General features: G+C 41.1%; 1 protein-coding gene across 3 annotated transcripts in view; it reads left to right on the forward strand.

Moving 5' to 3' along the window:
• Positions 1–3,779, forward strand: part of chek1 (checkpoint kinase 1) — a 47,541-nt gene extending 43,762 nt beyond the window's left edge. For 2 of the 3 annotated variants that reach the window (XM_048615675.1, XM_048615674.1), the window contains one exon: positions 1,137–3,750. In XM_048615675.1, coding sequence (XP_048471632.1) covers positions 1,137–1,232 — 96 coding nt within the window. In that variant the 3' untranslated portion in view covers positions 1,233–3,750. Of the gene's footprint in view, positions 1–1,136 lie in introns of all 3 variants that reach the window. The other variant, XM_048615673.1, reaches the window with a different exon arrangement.
• Positions 3,780–20,449: the final 16,670 nt, after the last annotated feature.

Here is a 20,449-nt window from a genome sequence, read left to right on the forward strand (position 1 = left end):
TTTAACACACATGATGAGGTTCTGTCCATATATGGGCACTATCACTAAAACCACCTACCTTCACATCCTTAACAAACCCCCAAATGTACTACTGCTGCTCAACTGCTCCTGCAAGCCTCATCCTTTCTTAGCTGTAGACTTGATTGTTCCAATATGCTGCTGGTCAGACTAGTTTCTACCCACCATAGACTCTTCCAGCTGTCTGCCAACTGCTTTGTAAGTTGTGTACGCTGACGTTCATTATGTCCTGGCCCGTCAAAACTTCAATTCATGTTCTTGTAATCCAGTCTCTCTGTGCTCTTGTTCGTCCTTACAACCTCCCAAACCTTACAACACGGAAATATCGCTTCTCCTCCAATTTTAAAATTTTAGCTCACCATTGAAGCTCATGCTTTCAGTTGGGAATGCCATAAACTCTAGAGTACTCTCCTAGCTCCTTTTTCCTCTAAAGTGTTCCTCAAAATCTACCTCTCTTATCAAGTTTTTGCCCAATTGTCCAAATATTTTCTTGTGCAACTCATGCCACATTTGCTAAATTATATAAATGCATGTTGCTGGTGAGACAAACTCTAGGCATTCTTTAGCTAGGATTTGGTACAGACTTAAGTTTGCTCAGCCTGGTATATCCGTGACCCCGATTTGAACTGCTGGCTTTTAAGATCTTGGTTGCTGAAGTAGATGAACCCAGTACAGTCAGACCCCCAACACCCATACCAAGTAATACTGGAAACAGTATGATTAGTAGCTTTGCGTGCAACATTGTGCGGCACCCTCTCAACGTCTGGTGATTCCGTTGTCTGGGGGTATGATTGGAGTTTGATTCCCTTGCTTTATGAGAATCTAAGGTTGAAGGGCACTGATGAGTGTGAGATATTCGAAACAAACACATCAGCCACGACTTTATTGAATCGTGGAACAGACTTGAGGGGTGGAATGCCTTTCATCTATTTTATATATTTGATGAGTCACTTCTATAAAGTGACGCATACCCCTCCATCCAAAATAGGGACATAAAATTCTTGGGAAACATTGAGAGGATAAAAGTAACTGCTCTAATAATTTGCATTTTGGTTCTTTCTAGAAATGCTTCCCAATCCATGAACTTGCACTAATATTTATTTATTTCTTCCTTGCAGGGAGATGGTCTCGAATTCAAAAGGCACTTTGTGGGCATCAGGCACAAGTTGAGTGACATCATCTACTCTCAGAAGATCCTCCTACCTGTAACCTGATCTTTCTTTTGAGCCCTTGCATTGCATCGTATCTCTGCTGGGATAAGGCTGCTAGAAGGAACTGTCTGGGATAACAGCTGGGGATACCTTTTCTCACCCAGTTTACAGACACTGTGAACTTGTCTGTATGTTTTAAGTGTTAAAAGTTACTCCCCCAATATAGTTATGGGAGATACTTCAAGCAATGGATCATCAACCAAAATGCCGATTTTTATTTTTTTAATCCTTTAAAATTCTGAGCAGATTAACCCAACTCAGTCAAATCGGCTGCTTCTTTCCCGGTGACTCTGTGACGGATTCATTGTTTGAGTCTTTGTTGGAATGTGTTAGGTGCTTAATTCATTTGCATTTTCTTTTAGAAGTTTGGATGAGCTTCTGAAATTTGTAGGACTCCAATTATGTGACACTGGATGAAATTCGTCTGATCATCTAACCATGTGGACCATCAGGGTATCCACAGATGCAGTATGGCCTTTGAAATTATTTGTGATTGGTATCCACTGAAAGATGAGAATGAAAGGAACAGTGGAATGTTCCCAGGGTGGTTCGACCAAATATTGCAACATCTCCCAACCTGTGGACCAATTGGCTTTCCGAAACACTCAGGAAATGCCCTTTTTTTTCAAATCGAGTTTCAAAGCGCAGTCAGGGTGTGCTTTGCACATGAGACGGGATGGTGTATTACAACACCTGTAGGTTGGAAAAGCCGTCAGACTGTTTTGATTGGGTTTCACTTTTAATACCAGTGTTATACGCACAGCACACCCGACTGCAAATTTTGAGTGTTTGATTAGAAATGCAGGGATTAGTGAAGGAATGGCGTGGTTGGGAATTTATGACTTTCAGTCAGGCTCTCTAGGAGCAGTTCTACTGGTAGGGTGAACAATCGTAGATTTGGTGTCTAGTTCGACTGTTCAAATTTGAACCTTGTAAAGATTGAATAATATGACTTTTCAAATCATCTGTGAAATGATTGTTGTGGATGTGGCACTGTCTAATTATCAATGATCCAGTCTCCCATCATGATTTGTGGAAAAACTTGCCAATTTTGTAACTAGTATATTGGGTGCCCAAATAACACACAATCTCTGTAATTTTAACAAAGCATTCATCTTGCATGGGATTACTGGTCTATATGTTGTAGACTTTGTACTCTACTGTTACAGTCTGCAATTTACCACAAATTTACACTGTGGTAAATCAAAATCTTACACATTTTCAGAAATAAATTAGATTTAAGGGGCCAGAAGGATTCAACGATGATCAGGTTCACAAATTAACACTAGCAGTACTTTTTTCTCTTTTGCTCTGTTTCCCCAACCCACCTCCAGATTATATTTTTTTTGTGTGGTTTGAAGCAGGTTTGGATGAGTTGGGGAAATGGGCATTGCCGCTTCTGTTCTTGTTTTGGAACCGCAAGCTCATTGTCCAGGCTGCTTTTTGACCCCAATATCCTCTTCTGCTTAGTAGAAGATTATAGTAAAGCCAGTAGAAGGCCGCAGCATTGCCCCAAGTAGAATCTGCGAATGCCTGCAGCCAGTTGCATGTTCCACATGCAATGAACAATGTCGAGCATAGCGTCACATAACTTTTGTAGTGAACTGGGTAGAGATCCTTTAATAAAAAGTAGGGCTTCACAATTTAGAATTGAAGCACTTGTCCCTAAATACCATAAATTATAAACGTTTGGGAGCATGGGAAAGAATAAAAATTGGATCTCCTCAGTTGGTTGATTGTGAATGGAGCCTGATTTAATTTGTTGCTTTCTGGTAAGTGAAAGATATAACCGATGTTTTTTGGTTCAAGGAATCATGCTTTTGCAGTTTAAATCTCTTCTTTAGTTAAACTGATTCTGCCTGATCCTGTGCGATCTTGATGTTTCCTTTTGATGTGAAGTATATAGCTCACAGAAAATAACTAGCCATCAAATGTTTAAATAATTCTATGTTCGGTCTGTGTTTTTCTAATTTTCTGTTTGTCTTTGTAGATGTATTTCTGTGTGTGCAGTCTGTTTTGTAGAGTTTGTGAGAGCTCAGTTTATTGAGTCCGGGTCTTGTAAGTTTACGTCTTCCCCTTCTGCAGAAGGGAATCTTTCAGGATTAGATGGTAACCTGCTCCACTACCTGACAAAAAAAAGTTAAATGTGAGATGCTGCAGGAATGGCTAATGCCTTAAGGGAAAGGGCAGTCTAATGTTTCAGGCGTGACTCCTTTTTTCCTGGTGTCTGATCCATTAAATACTTTGATTTTAGATTTCCAGCATTTTTCTTTTCTCTAACTGTCTTACTTTGTCTCTATATACTGTGACCCTCGCACATTTTTAAATGAAGTTGACACTTGCCCTGTTTACCGTCCTGCTTTGTTTTATTCATAAAGTTCACTAGGTTGTGAGTTTTGCTAACTAGACACAGGGCCTGTGTGCCGATACTGTTTGTGAGGAGGAGGGATCAGTTAGCTGACTCCTCCTGTCCTGGATTTGTTAATAAATCTTTTTTTAAAAATGTAAGGAACATTTTGGAATAATGAATAAAAAATTTCTTTATGTGAACACTGTTTCATTTTCTATTCTAACATGGGATAAAGTTAAATTAAAGCTGCCACAGTCTTACCAGACCAGAGGGCTGCTCTCTGACAGAGAGGTGACTGATGGTGGTTTATCCTGAGGGCCACCGTGCCTTCGGCGAGGGAAAAGGTTGAGGGAGACTCATTTATGGTAACCTCAGCCACTACAGGAATTGAACCAATGCTGTTACCTTTACAACATGGGATAGTGGTTGGATGTATGATGCAAGTCACAAATTAGACAAATACTGAATAGATTTTAATAATGCACCATGATATATCTAATCTCATAATTGATATGCATTGTGCTCCAAGCTGATACAATGTAGTAAACCCTTTATGAAATGAGAGCTTTGCATTGATGTAGGACCTTACATGGCCCGCCAATGTCCCCAAGTACTTTATAGTCAAAGATTGTGTTTTGAAGAGTTGTGATGTAGGGCACACAGCATCAAACTTGTACAAAACAAAGACTTACAGGTAGCAGTGTAATAATGACTAGTTAATCTGTTGTTTTAGTGATTTCAGTTTAAGGCATAGATGTATTGATGGAACACCCCTGCACACAGGATATTTATTTAATCTATGATATAATGAACAATGCCTCTGACAGTGTGATACTCCCTCAACACTGCACTAAGGTATTAGTTCAGAGTCTCCAGGGTGGGGCTTGGCCCATATCTTTTCAATTTTGAACAACAGATCACACCTTCATGACTATTATTGAAGTGTTGAGCGAATGCATTTATGTAGGATGGTATCTCCTTCAGAATATTCAGGGAAGGAAAGCTTATGTAGAATTCCTCCTTCCCCTCATATTGAACTCTAACTTTTTAGAACTGTTGGTTCAGTAGATTGGATACTGCCCTTTTCATATTTGGTCCTGGGTTTGAATTTGTCTCTGGCGCCTGATGCTGTTAGGTTGATAGGAAGATGGAAAGTTTAATGATCTTTTAGAGTTTCTACTATGCGGTACGTTCTTAAGGCGAGGAGGAATTGTAAAGGGAGCAGCTGTCTGTATGCACTCTTCAAAAGGGATTCCTCACATTAAAGCAAAAATTTTATAAAACTTCCCTCACATTTTCTACACTAGTTCTAAAATCTTTTTAAAGGAAATTTGCAGAGTCTCCAAGGAAGCTAAGAACAAGATTAACAAGTGAAGTTGGTCACCTTCAGTTGTGGAAATAGCCATTCAGTTATATCATGGCTGTATGTTAATTAAATATTTATTCCTTGATGCGCTTACTCCCCAAAAATCTTAGTGATCTCAGTCTTGAAAGTATCAAGTGCCCCCATCATTCACAACCTTTTACATGAATGCATAGGAAGTAGGAGAAGGATTAGGAAGTTCAACCACTTGGGTCTGCTCTGCCATTCAGCAAGATGGCTGGTATTGTACTTCAACTATACTCTCGTGTACAATCTCCATAGTTCTTTATTCCCCTCTAGACCTCTGAATTGAATATTATGAGAATTTGATATTAAAATGATTAAATTGTAAAATCTACTGGACATATAAGCATCTTGAACAGCGAGTTGGTACCATGAGGCATGACTACAGTGAGGGAATTGGAGGTCCACAGAAGCAACTTAAAATGATGTCACTGACCTAGGAATGTCATGAAACCAGAATTAAATTGATAAAGGGGTAAATCAAAAGTACAAATAGTAATTGTCTAACAGAAACAGAAATTTAGAAGACTGTTCAACTACAGAAAAGGCAAGAGATCCATTATTTAAACTGCAGTGAAGGCAAGAAGCATTTATTTGAACCACAGACAGCAGGATTCATCTGCTAACAAAACATGAATCAATGGGGGTTATTAGTACTACTGCAGACAGCGTTAATCATCTAGGAAAATCCTTTAAAAGAACAGGATTCATCTTATGGAGCTATGAAGAGCTGGGTGTGTTTGTAAAGCCATTAAGCAAATGGGAAATGTTTATTGAGGCCACAATTAGTGGGATATATCCACAAAGTTGTGAGAAAGGTGCAAGTCCTATATATTGGCCATACAAGCACAGAAAACAATTTCCCATGAAGCAGCACACAGTAGCATTGTTTCTGGTCTTCTGATCTATTCATGTAAAACACCTCAGGCAGTACACCAGATGGCCTTTATTGTAGTTTGAAGACACTCCTTTTGCAAGGTTTGGGTCAGTGCATGGCTCTGTAGTTGCGTCAGATGTTGCTCAAGCATACTGCCTCTGTCCATGGCCTTTTCTGCAACATGCCTGAAAAAATTGAAAGCTGGGCATTTTCCTGGTACATGCACAAGGATCACACATTCCAGTTATGTTTGAGTGTTGTACTGATTATTTCAACCATTGAGTTATAATTTGGACCTGTGAGATTGATAGATCTGTGAGGATCACTTCTTTCAGCAGCTGTTTGATGAGCAGATCTTTTTCAAGCTTTCATGGAGTGGATGTGATCATTAACTCAATAATTTTGTTTGCTAGCTCCCCATTTGAAAAGTCACATTATGTGCCTTTCTCTGCATCTGCTCATGAAGCATTCAATAGATTCTATAGGCTTCTGGCAAAATATCATGAATTCTAATTGATGAGTGGGTAAAACTAACGTGACTCTGAATCGTTCTTATGTGGCTCATATCTTCTGGGGGCCTTTTAGCTAATTCTCACATGTTAAAGTCAGTGCTAACTTGCATTCCCAATTGCCAAGCAAATCTTGCTTGCGTTTCTCCATTAGGCCCACCTGAATGCAGAAGTCATATCTCTGAGAACTGTTTATATGTTATAAATTCTTTTAGGAGGTCTGCAGTGTCCCAATTTAATCTTGAATTTTGTGGAAATTCTGAAAATGTGCCCTTGACCTTCCCATCAATCCAGTACAGCCTGATCTTTCTCAAGTGAGTTACACTGACCTTTCAACAGGGATATTACCTGCTTACCAGCAAGCTGTGTTTTAACAAACAAAACTTGTAGAAACAAACAAAACTTGTCTCATCTACATTAGCACAATTTGGTTCTGTCAACGATATGGTTCATCATTAGCTTAACTTGCTCACTGTTCAAGTACTATGTGCCTTACCAGCATATTTTCCATCGCCCTTCATGTCATTTAATGATAATTGTTTAATAAATTATGACTTTGTTTAACTCTGTGGATTATTTTATTTAAAATAGTAGAACACATTCCATGTTATGAAATCAACATTACAGCAGCCCGATTTCTGTGTGCAGCATGTAAACTTTCAGCAGACTAACAGCCAGGAAGAGTTACAGCATTGTGTGTATACAATGCATGGAGTCCTTAAAGGTTCACTCTCTTAAAGGCGAGGTACACATAAAATATATACTCCACAACCAAGACTTTTCACTTTCAAGCATTCGTGTGTATGTTGCTGTGAATTATTTTCAAATGGTAGTAGTCAAAGTGGTTAAGATCAGGAACCAACATGTCAAGGAACAGTCAGACAGGGAATGACAAGTCAAAGATATTTGGGAAACTGAGCAACTGATGAAGGGGCTACCAGTAGACTATTTCATAGAATTCCTAGACTAGTTGAGAATCTGTAAAGAAGAATCTAAAAAGAGTCAATTGAGATTAGCTATGTTGACATAAGAAGTTTATTTCATACTGTCTGCAGGATGGCAAGTTATGATAGCACAAGGCTTACAGAAATGTTCTCCATACCTTTCAGCACCGAATCAGCAAAATCTGTCTTAGTATCCTGTTCCCATTTTCAACTCATGATGATCTCTTAAGCCCTAAGGACTACATTTAACTACTTGAAAATATTTGGCTTTCTACCACTTTCTGTGGCAGAGAATTCCACGCACTCAGCACTTTCTCGCTGAAGAAATCTCATCCCATCTCGGACCTAAATGGCCTACCCTATACACTTAGATGTGACCCCTGGTTCTGGGGTCCTTGATCATTGAGAGATTACCCTGTCTAATCCTAAAGACAGATGAAAAGTGCTCTTTTAATGCATATGTGGAGCAGTGGCAAGAATATGGCAGTGGAGTGAGAAAGATAGATCAAAATAATAGAGGGAGAGAAATTATAATAACAATAAAGAGATAACTAATAGAGTGTGAGGGAAAGACAATAGTCGAGAGATATAGTAATAGAGATAATAGATATGGAGTGAGAAATCATAGTCATAGAGATAATAGGGGGAGAGAGAGAGAAATCAGAGTGACAAATAATAGAGGGGGAGAGATATGCAAGTACAGATAATAGAGTGAGAGAGGGAGATCATAGTAATAGAGTTAATATGGTCATTTAGAGAGAGAGAGATGATAGTAATGAAAATAATAGAGGGGAGAGATATTATAGACAATAATAATAGAGGGACATTAGAGAAGAGAGGAGAGAGACATGGTAATAACAATGAATAAAGTGAGAGAGATAATAGAGAGGGAGAGCGATAGCAATAGGGAATAAAGTGAGTGGGGAAGAAAATTCTGAATAGACAGAGAGAGCAATTACATCGGCTAAAGAGAGAAACGTGGAGGGAGAGGGAGATAATATTAAATAGAAATAGACAGATAGTACTGAATAGAGAGAGAGAAAGAGATTCTGAAGATGGAGTGAGGAAGAATCTGCAATAGAGAATCCTGAATAGAGAGAAAGGGAGAATTTATCCTGAATTTGAAACAGAAAATGTAGGATAGAGATTTTTTAAAAAGCTGAATAGACAAATAGAGAGAGAACCCCAGGTAAAGAAATTCTGGAGGCAAGAGAGAGAAAGATAGAGGGAGAGCCAGGGAAGGTGAGAGAGAAAACCCAGGACAGAGTGAGGGAAAAACCCTAGGACACCAAGAGAGCGATTGAGGAAACCTGGGATAGAGAGTGAATTAAGAGAGAAAAAACTTTGGCTTGGGGGATTCAGAGATTTAGATGTGGAGAAGACTGCAGCATAGAGAGAGGGAAAACAGGTTTGAGAGATTCAGATCTATCGAAAGGAATAAACTGGGATAGAAAGTGACAAAAAAGCACGAGCACAGAAAGAACCAGGAAAAAAATGAGAGAGGGAAAAATTAATTAGAGAGATGGGGAATAACTGGGATATTGAGAGAGTAAGAACCAGTTTATAGAGTAGCTCCCATGGAGGGAGGGGGATCCCCATTGCACTGGCAGATAGAGAAAACCAAAATGGAGAGGGAGAGAGGAACAGCCAAAGAGAACCCAAGACTGCCGAGAGGGCCCACCCCAGGGGCTGAATAAATGTTCATCCCGAACAGCCAGCACTACGGAGTGGGGACTGGTGGAGGGGGGAGGGAGCGTGAACATCATCCTCAAATCAGTAACATCACTGTCTCGAAATTAGGAGTAAGAGCCGGCTGCTCAGCCCTTCGAACCTGCTCTGCCTTTAGAAGATGGCAGCTGAATCAAATCACACCACGTTCACAAATTCGACCCTTGCATCAAACTGCTTCGAATATGTTTACATCCTTCCTTAAATAAGGGCACCAATGCTGTACACATTAATTCTTCCCCAGGCTAGGTGAGTCCAAAACTTGAAGGTATATGTTTCAGGTGAGACAGGAAAGATTTAAAAAAGACCTGAGGGGTAACTCTTTCTTGCAGAGAATGTTGCGTGTATAGAACGAGCTGCCAGCGGAAGTGGTGGAGGCTGTTGGATGACAACATTTGAAAGGAATCTGGATGGGTACGTGAATAGGAATGGTTTAGAGGGATATGGGCCAAATGCTGGCAAATGGGAGGAGGTCAGATTGGGATATCTGGTTGGCGTGTACAACTTGGACCGAAGGCTCTGTTTCCATGCTGTATGACTCTATAACTATGACTCTACCAATGTCTTCCGGCTTCCTGCACACAGTGCTCCCTCGGTCCCTGATAGGCCCTTGTCTTTCCCCATTTATTCTCTTCCCCTTGATATACTTGTGGAACATCTTGGGATTCTCCCTAATCTTGCCGGCCAGTGTTTTCTCATGCTTCCTGTTTGCTTTCCCACCAGCATTTTTTATCCTCTTCTAGGGCCTGCATTGTTTTGCTCCCTTTGTACCTGTTATGTGCCTTTTTTCCTTTTTATCCAGTCCTGAATATTCCTACAGCCAGGGCCTCTGAGCTTGTTGCTTCTACATTCCACCCTAACAGGAACATTTTGGGCCTATATGCCCCCAGTACCTTTTTGAACACCTCCCACTGTTCTGCTGCAGAATTACCATCAAGTAACTGTGCCCAGTTTACTTTATCCAGATCCTGCCTTATGAAATCAATCTTATCCCAATCTAAAACGCTTTTTATTGCAGACTATCTTTCTCTTTTTCCATAACAAACTTAAAACTTATGGTATTGCGGACGCTATCACCTAAAATGCTTCCCCACTGCCACCTCAACACTGGTCTGGCTTCAATCCCCAAAATTAGGTCCAGTACTGCATTGTGCCTTTAAGGATCTTCTCTATGTTGATATATGAAGCTTTCCTGAACCCTTTGTAGTATGATTACCAGAATTAATATTGGGGTAGTTGAATTCCCTTAATATATTTGCCCTGATATTGTTTTTACCTCAGTGAATTGTCTACACATCTCCTTCCCAGTTGCCTATCTTGGGCCCTATAACTAATGGATAAGACCCTGGCCTCCTAAGCCAGGGATTGTGGGTTCATGTCCCAGCTGGAATGTTGGGTTTAAGGGCAGAATGCTGGCTCAGTGATTAGCACTGATGCCTCACAGCACCAGCAACCCAGGTTTGATTTCAGCCTCGGGCAACTGTCTGTGTGGAGTTTTCATGCTCTCCCCATGTCAGTATGGATTTCCTCTGAGTGCCCTGGTTTCCTCCCACAGTCCAAATACGTGCAGGTTGGGTGGATTGGCCATGCTAAATTGCCCCATAATGTGCAGGCGAGATGGGTTAACTGTGGTAAATGTGGGGTCACAGGGATAGGGTGCGATGCTCTTTGGAGGGTTGGTGCAGACTCGATGGGCTGAATGGCCTTTATCTGCACTGTAGGGGTTTCATGAATGCACTCCTAACAGTGTGACTGCCCACTTTTTATTCCTAAATTCTATCTACACAGCCTTATTTGATGACCCTTCCAGATGATTATCTCTCCTTACTGCAGTAAGTGACTACCCCGCCAATAATGCAGCACTAACTCCACCTTTGCACCCTCCTCTGTCCTGCCCAAAGATCCTATACACCAGAATGTTAAGTTGCTAGTTGAGACCCACCTTCAACCACATCACTGTGATGGCAACAATATCATAGTTCCTCCAAGGCCACACAGGTCCTGACCTTATCATAGCCTTGATTCAAACACGGACAAAAGAGCTGAATTCCAGAGGTGAGGGGACAGTAACTGCCCTTGACATCAAGGTCACATTTGACCAAGTGTGACATCAAGGAGCTCTGTCAAAACATAGAATCAATGGGTATCGGGGGCATAACTCTCCACACGGAGTCATACCTGGCACATAGGAAGATGGTTGTGTTTGTTTGAGGTCAGTCATCTCAGCTCCAGGACATCTCTGCAGGAGTTCCTCAGAGCAGTGTCCTCGGCGCAACCATCTCCAGCTGCTCCCTCCATCATAGGATCAGAAGTGGGGATATTCACCAATGATTGTACAATGTTCAGCACCATTCACAGTTCCTCAGATACTGAAGAAGTACATGTTCAAGTGCAACAAGACCTGGACATTATCCAGGCTTGGGCTAACAAGTGACAAGTAATGTTCACGCCACACAAATGCCAGGCAATGACCTTCACCAATAAGAGATAATCTAACCAGCACCTTTTGACATCAATAAATCCCCCATTATCAACGTCCTTGGGGTTACATTGACCAGAAACTCACTGGACTTGCCATATAAATACAGTGGTTACGAGAACAAGTCAGAGGCTAGGAATCTTGCAGTGAGTATCTCATCTCCTGACCCTACAAAGCCTGCCTATCAAAGCACAAGTCAGGAGTGTGATGGAATACTCCTCATTTATCTTGAAGAGTGCAGCTCCAATAGCACTCAAGAAGCTTGACACCGTCCAGGACAAAGCAGCCCACATGACTGGCACCACATCCACAAATATCCACTCCCTCCACCATTGATGCTCCTTTTCAATAATGTGTACTATCTAGAAGATGCACTGCAGAAATTCACTAAATATCCTTGGAAAGCATTATTCACACACATCACCACTTCCATCTAGAAGGTCAAGAGCAGCAAATACATGGGAACATCACCCCCTGCAAGTTCCCTTCCAGGCCAATCACAATCCTGACTTGGAAATATATTGCTGCTCCTCCAGTGTCGCTGGGTCAAAATCCTGGAATTCCCTCTCTAGTGCATTGAGTGTTTACCTACAGTGCTTGGACTGCAGTGGTTCAAGGTGACAGCTCACCACCACCGCCTCAAGGGCAATTAGGAACGGGTAATAAATATTGGACAGCCAGCGACGCTCGTGTTCCACAAACAAATTAAAAAAAGGGTTTTGGAGATAGTAGGAACTGCCGATGCTGGAGTCTGAGATAACAAGGTGTAGAGCTGGATGAACACAGCAGGCCAAGCAGCATCAGAGGAGCAGGAAAGCTGACATTTCGGGTCTGGACCCTTCCTCAGATTTTCTGAAGAAAGGTCCAGACCCGAAACGTCAACTTTCCTGCTCCCCTGATGCTGCCTGGCCTGCTGTGTTCATTCAGCTCCACACCTTATTGAAAAAAAAAGTTTTGTTGTTCCCATTCTTAAGCAAATAGTTCTTTTAAATAAGGGGATCAAAGCAACACAAGGTGTGGCTTCACCAAGTGCTATATGCAATTTCAGTAAGCTTTTTTATTCTTTGGTACATTTCTCACATTTCTGTTATGCTCTGCATGGAGGGAAAATACTTTTGATTTCTTTCATAACTATCCTGACCCTAATTTTAAGATTAAATTGTCTTGTTCTGACTTCTCTGCCTGAGAAAACACTTTCTTCCTCTGTATTTACCCTATGAACTCCTTTAAACATCATAAGTATCTCTGTCAGATGAAGTGGGCTGTAATCGCAGCATCTAATGCATGTATCAGTTGCCTGTGGATATTACGAATCCTTTCTAATGGTTTATCTAGTGTTGATTTTGAGGAATGTGAAACATTTCTAGGGTGAGTCTAACCTGATTCCTGAGCAATGAGAAAGATTTTGGAGCTCTCACATTTCCGACAGTTATAACATGCTCCACGTACTATGCAGGTAGAATGAATGTTTTTTAAATTGCTTTCATGCTCATGTGGATATATCTCAACAGTGTCTTTGTTCTGAAGCTGGATGTGTCCTACGTACTGTTTTACAGTGACTTGCGCAGTATTTTTGAATTTAATTTCTTCAGAGAACTGGTTTGTTCCTGCTCAAGGAACGAACTTGCAATTTTTTTAGCACCTTTAACATCCTCATGACATCCCAATGTACTTTAGAGTACTTCTGAAGAGCACTTACTACTTGCTTGTGGGAAACACAGCAACCATGTCACACAGCACAGCAAGATGCCACAAATTGAATGGATGTCAATGATCAGGCAAAGTGCTTTGATGCTATTTGGTTGAAAGGTAAGCATTGGCCAGGATAGTGAGAGAAGTTGCTCTTTGAATTAGTGTCCCAGGAGCCTGTTACCTCTAACATTGGATACCCAGCTCCATATACCTGTCATATCTCTTAATACCTTTGATAATAAAAGTGTACCACCCTCAGTATTAAGATTATGAACTGATCCAGAATTATTTGCTGCTTGTGGGCAATTTGTCCAAACTTGTACTGTCATTTGTCTGTAAAACGTTCCTGTTAAATGTCCTGATCTTCAGATTTAGGAAGTGGCCCTTAGTCCTATGCACCAGCACCAGCAGAAATGTTTTATTCTTACTTGGCCCATTTGTTGCCCCTGACATCTTGAAAATTACTCCTTAAATGTCTCAATTCAGGGGAATACACAGCTAGTTTTTGTAATCTTTGTAGCAAAACTCATGGAGACAAGGGCCTTTTTCTTTTGGTCTGGGTTCTGAGGTGTGTTTCGGAATAGAAATAGCCACCTTTGATCTTTTCTTGGGGGAAAAAAAAATCCAGTTTTCCTCTACGTTTCTGACCCGATACTATCTTCCCTGGCTTCTTTCTAGTTTGGGAGTTGTTTTCCCTGGCTTCTTTCTAGTTTGGGAGTTGTTTTCCCTCTAGACTTTACATTTAATTATCACAGTTCTGCCATTTTGGCAGTTAAATTCTGCCACACTAGTCCTTATGCAAAGACCTGGTCGATCCCCCCATGACTGGCAATTACTAGATGAAAGCCCAGCCTATGCAATTACCCAGGTCCAATTCACAGTCAAAAGTCATTTCTGCCAGTTCCTGCAGCTCATAGCTCTTTCCTGAAGCCCAGTCATGAACCTTTGTGCTTTTAACTTCCCTCCCCATTCCTCTTAACTATTTTCCTGATCCTCCCATTCACTTCCCCTAAAACTACCTCACAGTCCTTCTCTCACCTGGCTTAGTATTCTCTCTTCACTACAATGCTCTCCTTGTCAGTTCCTAGGTTGATTTTATCCTTCAATTGACAGGAACACAATACATCTCTGACCTCCACGCTCAAGTACACAGAGCCACTTTCTCTCTGCCTGATGGTGTTTGTCAATGGCAAGATATTTCCCTCGCAACTTGCGGCAAGTTTAAGCAAAGAAAGCACTCAATAAGCTGAAAAAAAATCTTCTACTTTCCACAATTTCTGTCAACCTGATTTTGTCTTGAACCATTGCTACCAATTCATTTCTTCTGCCAAATGACTGAACAACACATACAATGCAAAAGTATACAAATACTCTCTCATGTATGGTAGTGTGGTGACTATGGTGCTGTACCTAAAACATAGAGGTCACAAGTTCAATGCCACCAAGATAGTTATATAAGATTACAAAGAGATCTTGATCAAATGGGTCAATGGGCTGAGGAGTGGCAGGTGGAGTTTAATTTGGATAAATGCAAAGTATTGCATTTTGGTAAAACAAACAAGGGCATGACTTACACAATTAATGGTAGAGCCCTGGGTAGTGTTGTGGAACAGAGAGACCTAGGGGTTCAGGTATGTAATTCTTTGAAATTTGCATCGCGTATAGATAGGGTAGTTACAAAAGCGTTTAGCACGCTTGCTTTCATTGCTCAGGCCTTTAAGTATAGAAGTTCAGATGTCATGTTCAGATTGTACAAGACATTGGTGAGACCTCTTCTGGAATACTGTGTGCAGTTTATATCATCTTGCTATTGAAAAGGTGTAACTAATTTGGAGAGGGTTCAGGAAAGATTTACCAGGATGTTGCCGGGTATGGAGAGTTTGAATTATAAGGAGATGCCAGATGGGTTGGAATGTTTTTCACTGGACCGTAGGAGATTGAGGGGTAACCTTGTTGAGATTTATAAAATGATGAGGGACACAGATAAGGTGGATAGCAAGGATCTTTTCCTTAGGTAGGGAAGTTCAAAACTAGGTGCATATTTTTAAAGTGAGAGGAGAAAGTTTCAAAAAGAACATGAGGGGCAATTTTTTACACAGAGAGTGATTTATCTCTGGAATGAACTGCCAGAGGAAGTGGTGGATGCAGGTACAGTTACAACATTAAAAAGACATTTGGGTAAGTACATGAATAGGATAGGTTTGGAGGGATATGGGTGAAATGCAGGCAAATTTAGTTTGGGAACATGGTTAGCATGTACTGGTAGGAACAAAGGGTCTGTTTCCATGCTGTAGGACTCTATGACGCTATGACTAGTCATGTGTGTGACTGCTGTGTTACCAGGTCAGTGGCTGGGCCTGTTAATATTTTTTCCTCATCTGATGGTAAGCTGTTTCAAATGTATATTGTCAATGTTTTGTTTAGTCTTACTGTTGGTGCACAACTGCTCTTCAGCTTGAGTTTGGTGTTCAGAACAAAATTAATTCTGCAACAAGAATGATAAAAGATCAGAATCCTCGAGGATACAACACACCGCTGCTGATGTCAGGTTCCCCTTTTAAATGGGGGGACAGAAATCCGAATTTCCCCCAAACACCTTCTTCCTTGGGGGGATATGGAAGCTGTTTGAAACCATGTTAGTTTTGAGAGTTTATATAAAAAAGGAAAATCTGATGAGGAGTTGGTAACATTCTAAGAATAACACATAAGATGTCTTCACATCTTCAAATGTCACTATTAGGTGCTGCAATGTAAGGTGGATGTTTTTAATGCAGTGACTCATCATATAGATCTGTACCTTAAAGGTAAGTTGAACTTTATATTGACCAGCATTGTATGGTTATTCACATGCATTACAGTACTTTCCAATTGGAAAAATGATCACAATGCAGAATGCCCTGTCAACTTGCACTATCATCTCTTCTGGTATAATTTGTAAGAAGTAACAACTACGGATTTTTTATGAATATGCTTTTGACACTTAACAAAAGAATCGAATCAACTGCCCCCATACATTGAGTGATGTAGAATCTGCTTTGAAATTGAATTGAGCATCTTCTGCTCTTTCCATCCCAGGATATTGTCTACAGTGGCAATAATGAATGGTTGACTAAGTTTCAAATGCTAATACATTTCAGCACAGTTAATGCGCTATTCATCTATGAATAGTTGTGCTATAATGTGTGTTTCGTTAACACGAATTGGCTGTAACGCAATTGATGAATAGAGAACGCTGTTTGGATAACACAAACTTTCTGCCGTACAGGTATAGCGATTTTCTATATAGATTTCCCTGTAATACAATTTTCTATGGAGATTTTCTATAGTGCGAGGTCACACAAGAGCGCAACCATCATGTTATAGAAGAACTACCTGTAAGTGATAATTTTTAGTGGTTGTGAAAACAGATTGTGCCCTTGATGTGGTTTCTGGCTTGTTGACACAGCTAATAGAATTATATATTACAAGGTTAGTTTGCACAGAATAAATTTTTTCTCAGTATCAGTAATAGTATTTTATATGGAAGCTTTTATTACATGCCGAGAGGTTAATTTTTCCCCAAGGAATATGGAATCAATTCCATTGTTTTTCTTTATTCATTCATGGGATGAGGGTGTCACTGCCTAGGCAGCATTTATTGCCCATCCCTAACTGCCCAGAGAGCAGTTAAGAGTCAACCACATTGCTGTGGGTCTGGAGTCATATGTAGGCCAGACCAGGTGAGGGTGGTAGTTTCCTTCCCTAAAGGGCATTGGTGAACCAGATGGATTTTTCCTGACAATAAACAATGGATTCAATAGACTCCTAATTCCAGATTTTTATTGAATTCAAATTCTACCATCTGCCATGGCAGGACTCAAACGCTGGTCCCCAGAACATTACCTTGGTCTTAACTTACTAGAGATAATACCACTAGGCCGTCACCTCTCGCCCCACCGGCCTGCATTCTGCACAAGCTGTATATAGTGAATAGTGGGTGAGTGGCTCTGGAATGGGTGGATGGGGAAAGTGACAAGATGAGGTTTAGTGCAGCTTTAAATAATGTTAGACGCCATGCTGCTGTTCCCAGGAATATTCTCACCATCCTGCCACTGGTTTCCTGGGAGTTTGGCATTGCCCTCACCGTGCCAATTGACCTTCTTCCTCAAATGAATTGGGTCCTGCAGACTACAGCCCATTTGCTCACCATGTCAGCTAGTTCCATCCAGGCCCGTTTTGTCTGGGAGGGTGGTCTATTCCTGCTGATCTCAAAATTGGATTTGTAACATTGAGGGGGCAGCCTGGCCCCAGGTTTCAGGTTCTGTTCATCTTTACATTGTATGGAATCGGGTCTTTCACCCACACCTCTGTCTCTGCCCCTCTGGCTGCTATTTGACCACACAGCCTGCATCCTCTAGCCAATTATCAGGCTACCTCAGAGAGAAAAAGGACTGGGATCCCTCCCTCCACACTGCCAGGAAAGTAGGATAGGGACCCCGAAACCATCCACTTCCCAACCCAGAAAGAACATCGAGCCTTAATTTCCTTGATTACAGACTCTAGCCATTTCCTGATTAGGGATGTCAAGTAGGCTGGACTACAATTGTTTTTGTCTCTGTCACCTTCTTAAATAGAGTGATGTGTGATTTTTAGGAATGGTTCCAAATTGTGAGAAATTTGGGAGGTTATAATTAGGGCTGTAATTATCCAAACTAGAGAGCCAGAGCAGGGATTGTTGGAGGATGGGGCCCAACGTTGAAGCATTTGTTGTCAAAACCTTTGGATTGCTGCTTGAATTAATAACATTTTGATTCAAAGGCTGAAACGTGTGACCACTAAACTGCAGATGAGACTGTTTTGAAAAACTTGGCCCTTGATTCCTGAGCTCAACACTGCATTGGACAGATGTGTTGCACATTTGTGATGAACTTTGTTACAAGTATAATCTTGGGGGTAGATGGTTCTGTATTGATCTTTGTTTGAATTCAGTGAATACCCAAGTTGTAGGCAAATGTTTTTGTCCACTGATTACCTCTTTTTCATTGAGTAAAGGGTCACGGAGACTGCCAATCCCTTCTACATGTCCCATGGCAACACCCTAACCAATTATCATTTATCTGCTTGGTCTGAGTTTCTTCAGTTAAGATTGACAGTTAATAGTTCCTGCTGCATTTCCCTGTCAAACCATGGACCAGCGTTCCCCTCTTGTTGTATAATTTGGTCAGGGTTCAGCTGGAGAGATTCTGTCAGTGAAGTTAAAATGCCTAGTGGGCCACAGGAAGAGTTCCACACAGCGGAGGATTACAGGCTGGGAAGGCTGGGAGTAAGGAGAAGTACGCACACATCGCTAATAAAGAGACACAAAGTGGGAACTTTTCGTTGTGCCCTCATTGGGACTGGCACACAAGAAAGCCAACTTAGAAAGCAAACCTGTAGATCCTGAGCCTCAAAGACGACGGTTGCAACTAAAATACCTCATGCTGAACAATAGCACAGAGAGCCTCCTACAACAGCTGTGTCAGTCCTTGTGGACAGTGAATGTTCCAAGGCAGTGCCCAATGTTGTGTTGTGGTGGTTGGAACAAGATTGGCCAGATGGATCACATTGAGTATGAGTTCCCTGATTGGGGCTGTTAACCTGGGGCCAATCAAGGAGCCCTGGCTGACAGATATAAACAGGATTCTCCTCACTCGAGAGATTAGCTCTGAGCTGGCTGGTTAGAGCCCATGTACTATGCATGTGCAAATAACTGATGATTTGCAGGTGGCATGCTGGCCTCTGTGGAGTTATTTCAGGCACCAGTTGGAGAGTTCGCTCAGGTCTGAGGATAGCCAGTGAGAAATGGGATAAAGGCACTGCTGCTTTTAGAAGTGAGATCCTGAGGTTGGGGTTGAGGTAGATTATCGATGATAGTGATCTGCTATGCCTGCCATGTGAGGAAACATCAATGCCTGAAATCCTTTCTCCAAAACTGACACTTAGCACTTACAAGACCATGAAAATTAATTTAATGAGTACATCTTTGGGTGTGTACCTAACCTGAGCTCATTATGTTTTTACTAATGTACTGCCTGTGGCGCAGAATTGTCTAAGCACAACGTTGTCATCAGGAAACTAATTGCTTTGGCGAGCATGCCAGAGGCTTATAGCTCATTAGAGAACAGATCCCTTTCTTGTTTCAGCTTCACTGCAATTATTCATTTCGATGTGTATCATTTTAGATTGTTTGCCGTCTGCTATTGCAAATTCCCTTTCATTGCTTGGCACTGACACCAGCTCGCATGGAACTTTCTTGGATACTCTTAGGGGCTGTGATGGTTTAAATAAAGTCATCTCACTGTGCAGTACCTCTCCAAAGCAGCTTTTTGTGTCCTGGTATCTGCCATATCCTATGTGTACTATTAAATGCTTAAGTGTGGCTTAAAGTGACATGCAAACAAAGCAAGAACGATGTGATGAAAACCTTTATTGCACGGGATATGAAATGCACTGCCTGGAAATGTGGTGGAGACAGCTTCAAGGAGGCATTGTATGTTTTTTTTGATACTGTATGCACTCGAGTAAAAGTCGATCTCATGTAAAAGTTGACCCCTATTTTAGGCAAAAAAAATCTGGAATTTTCCGTATATCTCCTGTAAAAGTTGACCGTAGTTCTTCACAATAACAAATCAGCAATTGTGAGCCAAGGTATTATCCTGTCCATAAATATTACAATGAGGAAATGAATCTTTTCGTCGTGCTATTATGTACAATTTACACCAACGTTAGGCTACAGATTTTTTAATTTCAATATCGAGTGAGCACTATAATTAGTATAATTACTGTGATACAACTTTTATCACACCATCATTTCCCAAATAAGATAGGCTAATATACATTTTCTACATTATAATTACTGTATCACTGAGCTACCCATGATCGATTGGACGTGCAGCTGTAGACAATTTCTCATTGTTACAATGATCGGTGAGGCTGTTATCACAGTCAAATGTCTGGTAACGTTTTTATCAGAAATAAAAGTTTTAAAATGCTTGAAAAACTAAAACGGCAGTAGACAAGAGAAAACGGAGGGAAATGGAAGAATTTTGCGCCAAAGTTTAAGATGCATCAGGTCAGAGTCAGGTGACAATCTCCCTTTGTGAGCAGAGATAGCAGGAACTGCAGATGCTGGAGAATCTGAGATAACAAGGTGTAGAGCTGGATGAACACAGCAGGCCAAGCAGCATCAGAGGAGCAGGAAGGCTGACGTTTCGGGCCTAGACCCTTCTTCAGAAA

The sequence above is a fragment of the Rhincodon typus genome, chromosome 32 (assembly GCF_021869965.1).
Source record: "Rhincodon typus isolate 14 chromosome 32, sRhiTyp1.1, whole genome shotgun sequence".
Taxonomy (NCBI): domain Eukaryota; kingdom Metazoa; phylum Chordata; class Chondrichthyes; order Orectolobiformes; family Rhincodontidae; genus Rhincodon; species Rhincodon typus.